Source organism: Lucilia cuprina, chromosome 4 (assembly GCF_022045245.1).
Source record: "Lucilia cuprina isolate Lc7/37 chromosome 4, ASM2204524v1, whole genome shotgun sequence".
Lineage (NCBI taxonomy): Eukaryota > Metazoa > Arthropoda > Insecta > Diptera > Calliphoridae > Lucilia > Lucilia cuprina.
The window spans coordinates 86,077,843-86,082,553 of NC_060952.1; the positions used below are offsets into that span (position 1 = coordinate 86,077,843).

The window sequence follows — 4,711 nt, forward strand, 5'->3', positions numbered from 1 at the left end:
CTAGTTCAGTTCTAGTTCAGTTCTAGTTCAGTTCTAGTTCAGTTCTAGTTCAGTTCTAGTTCAGTTCTAGTTCAGTTCTAGTTCTAGTTCAGTTCTAGTTCAATTCTAGTTCAATTCTAGTTCAATTCTAGTTCAGTTCTAGTTCAGTTCTAGTTCAGTTCTAGTTTAATTCTAGTTCAGTTCTAAATCCATATATTTAATAAACTTTAATAAATTTACCTTGAAAATAATTCAATATTAATAAAAACATATTCGCCACTGTCAATCATATTCAATTCCTCGGCTGTCAACATAATTTGCCGTATCGACTGAGGATCAGCACACATTATAACAACTGTAAAGATAAATAATAATATAAAAATTAAATTTAATTTATTTGCAAATATTTCTATATTTATAAAAGCGATTTAAAAATAACCAACATCATTCATAAAAATTCGTTTGCATTTAGAATTTAATTAAAGTTAATAAAGAATTTGAAGGGTTAAGTCTTTGTGTAAAAAAAATTTCTTAAATAGATTTCAGTTTTATTTATTCTTTAATGAATTTATTATTTATTAATTATTATTAAGTGTTGGAATGTTTGAAATTATGAAAAGAAACGGAAAATATTCAAAGAGTTAAATAAATGTTTATTTTTCTTTGAATATTGTTTTAATTGTTTTATTATTATTTTGTTTTGAGAATTTTGTTTTTTTTTTACTTTTTTGTTCTATGTTTAGAATAATAATTGAAGTTTATGGTTGTTTATAATTTATTCATTACGTCAGTGGGTAAAGAGAGAAGAACTTATGTGCGAAGAACCAACGAAAAAAGTTTGTATTTACATAAAGAAATATGCCTAAGTAACGAGAGTGATGTGGAAAGTTTATAAACAATAAGCCAGACAGTTAAATAACCAGCGTTTTTTTTAACAAGTTCTTGAAATAGAATTCTTTTTCAAAACATCTCGGTTGGGAAGTTTGTAAGGTTCGCTTTCTATTGGTTTTTAAATATTTAACATAAAATGTTTGGTTTAAGAAATATTTTGAAATAACTGAAATAAGTCATAATTAATATTAATCATACGTCCCGTATTACAGTAATATTCAATGAAAAAATAATGAAGTACAACTTCGGAATTTTAAAGGTATTTAGGATATAATTACTAAATACAAAAACAGACTCAAAACTGAATAAATCGTTTATATAATTATCAAACTTTCGATTCCAATTTATCTATTTATTTAAAACCTTCAGTTTTATAAATTTATTAAAATTATTTCCTTTTTTAATTTATTGACATTTGTAATGCTTTTCTTACAATAACAACAAATTTCTATTAACTAAACAATTCCTTAAACATAAATATTATAACAATTTGTATTATTTTTCTTAAAATACCTAAAACAATTTATTCTTATAAAAGCAAAAACAAAATATTATCTTATTGAAAACACATTTGTAATACTTAAAGTGTACGTAAATATATCATTAATATTAAAATATTTATTTTCTTTTTTTCCACCTGTTTAGAAGTGATTCTAGTGTGAATTGCTATTTGTTTCCACTTTTATATAGTTTTGGCAAACATCCCTCATACATTAACTAAAGGTTTTCAATGTTTCGTGGCGGGATTATAATAAGAATTAAACAAACAAGCAGTCAACTAGCCACCAATGGCCCCACTGACCATAGAGAAAAATACATTTAATATCCGATAGTTATGGGAAATTTTTAATTAAAGTCATTTTTCATTTCAATATTTATTTTTCATTGTTTTTTTTTGTGTTTGTTTAATGCTAGCATATTAAAATTGCAATATGGTGCAGTTAGGGATAATATAAGTATATTAGTTGGGAAAATATTAAGAATGTGTGGTAAAATGAACTTTGAATCATCTGGTCGGGAAGAGATGGCTGAAGAATGAATCAATTTATACTGTAATCAAATACCTAAATAATTTTAAATTCTTAAAATTAGACGTACTGAATCAGAACAGAACTAGAGCAGAACTAGAACAAAACTAGAACAGAACTAGAACAGAACTAGAACAGAACTAGAACAGAACTAGAACAGAACTAGAACAGAACTAGAACAGAACTTGAACAGAACTAGAACAAAACTAGAACAAAACTAGAACAGAACTAGAACAGAACTAGAACAAAACTAAAACAGAACTAAAACAGAACTAGAACAGAACTAGAACAGAACTAGAGCAGAACTAGAACAAAACTAGGACAGAACTAGAACAGAACTAGAACAGAACTAGAACAGAACTAGAACAGAACTAGAACAGAACTAGAACAGAACTAGAACTGAACTAGAACAGAACTAAAACAGAACTGGAACAGAACTAGAACAGAACTAGAACAGAATTAGAACAGATTTAGAACAGAACTAGAACAGAACTAGAACAGAACTAGAACAGACTATAACAGAACTAGAACAGAACTAGAACTGAGCTTAAATTGTGAAAATCTGTGTATGTATGTGAGATAAACAAAACATATAATGAAAAGCAACAACTCGTTGCAACGTGTCAAATGTTATTTTTGTTTAATTCTAAATACTTTCAATTCCAATATCAAATAAATACCAATTACCGCGGGACAGGTAAATAAATACTCGTTGAATATTCTAGACCAATAATATTGTGAGTTCATAGTGAGTGATTTCTTTATTTCTTTCTTTAGCCAGACAATGTGTCTACTTGTGTTTGTGGCTGTTTGGTAATTTAATAAAATAAATCATTTTTTTTCTATTTTCATTCTAACTGTCTGTGTGTTGTACATTTCTTAACCGTGTACGACAGAGAGCCGGTATTTGGTTGGTTAAATCTTGTATACGTTTTAAGATTTGCTACATTTAATCATTTATTTATTCATGACACAATTACATTGTATTTTCGTTTCATTTCGTTTGATTTGTAGAATATGTCTGTCTGTGTGTCTAGTTGTTTTTATAAAGGTTTTGTGTGATTTGATTATTTTGTCTTTTTTTTGCTTTATTTATAAACAATTATTTTTTTATTATAAAATTGTTTATATTTGTTTTTCTTATTTTGCAAAAAAAAAAAAAAAAATTAAATAAATAACAGAAATGCTAAAGAAATTGTAGTTAAAATAACACATAGACAAAAAAGTAACATACGCCCAATAAGGAAATAAATAAATAAATTGTTAAGAAAAGTGAGTTGTAATCAATTATATCGACAGGTATAGTGGGAGAGAAAAGTTGTTTGACACTAGCAAATAGACAAAATTACAAAATTTTATGAAAATTCCTTAACTAAAAATAATTTTTTAGTACTTTTCTGTGTAATCATGCTTCAAGCATTAGCGTAGGTATAATTTTATAAGCCACTGTCATTATATGTCTACATAGTGAAGGCGCCAAAGTCTTTTATTTGTTAACATTAATTTGTTTTATTTAAATTAAAAATAAAACGTAAAAATAATACAAATAAACTATAAAAGTATAAAAATAAAAACATTTTAAAATATTTTCTTTATAACGTTCTGGCAAAGTAATTTTCCTATTGTGCGTTTCCTTTACGATGGGATGTTCAATCAACACTTAAAATTACAGCATGAAATGAATGAATAATACAAAAAAAGCCATAAATTTCAAATTTACAGCTTTTGCAACACTCTGTAGTATTAGCATTTTCCGTCAATGTCATTTTTTCTCATTCTTTAGTAGACTTTTAATATTTATTAGTCAAGTCGTTTTAAGTCAATAAAGACATTTAATTACAATAAAATTGCAAACAAACTAAAACAATAAAATAAATTAGAAATGGCAACAGATTTATTTGTATGACTGTAGTAACGTTGAATTTTGATTTTTAGTTTAAAGCAAAACAAAAAGAAAATTTATATATTTTTTTTTAACATTTTTGACACGTACAATTTAATATTTATTACAGTAAATAATTGAGTATTTTTAGAATTTTATTTCATTTACATTTTAATTGTAGAATTATTTATTATTCTTTTGATAAATTTTTTATAATAATTTAATTGATTTATACGCAATTTATACAGAAAATTAGTGTAAACATTAAGTCATACTTTACAGGGGCTAAAAGAGGAAAACTATTATAACGTATTAATATTATAATTAATATACTATCGCAACAGATTTTAGATATGTAATATAATAGATCAGCGTAAAAATAACATTGATCTCCAATTCAGTTCTAGTTGAGTTCGAGTTCAGATCTAGTTCAGATCTAGTTCAATTCTAGTTTAGTTATAGTTCTGTTCTAGTTCTGTTCTAGTTCTGTTCTAGTTCTGTTCTTGTTCCGTTCTAGTTCTAGTTTTGTTCTAGTTCTGTTCTAGTTCTATTCTAGTTCTGTTCTAGTTCTGTTCTAGTTCTGTTCTAGTTCTGTTCTAGTTCTGTTCTAGTTCTGTTCTAGTTCTGTTCTAGTTCTGTTCTAGTTCTGTTCTAGTTCTGTTCTAGTTCTGTTCTAGTTCTGTTCTAGTTCTGTTCTAGTTCTGTTCAGTTATAGTTCAGTTCTAGTTCTGTTCTAGTTCTGTTCAGTTATAGTTCAGTTCTAGTTCTGTTCTAGTTCAGTTCTAGTTCAGTTCTAGTTGAGTTCGAGTTCAGATCTAGTTCAATTCTAGTTTAGTTCTAGTTCTGTTCTAGTTCTGTTCTAGTTCTGTTCTAGTTCTGTTCTAGTTCTGTTCTAGTTCTGTTCTAGTTCTGTTCTAGTTCTGTTCTAGTT

General features: G+C 26.4%; 1 protein-coding gene across 1 annotated transcript in view; it reads right to left on the minus strand.

Annotated features, from left to right (window-relative positions):
- Positions 1–4,711, minus strand: part of LOC111677839 (atrial natriuretic peptide receptor 1) — a 118,254-nt gene that overhangs the window by 27,923 nt on the left and 85,620 nt on the right. The window contains exon 4 of the mRNA XM_046947956.1: positions 228–334. Within this exon, the coding sequence (XP_046803912.1) occupies positions 228–334 (107 nt within the window). The remainder of the gene's footprint in view (positions 1–227; positions 335–4,711) is intronic.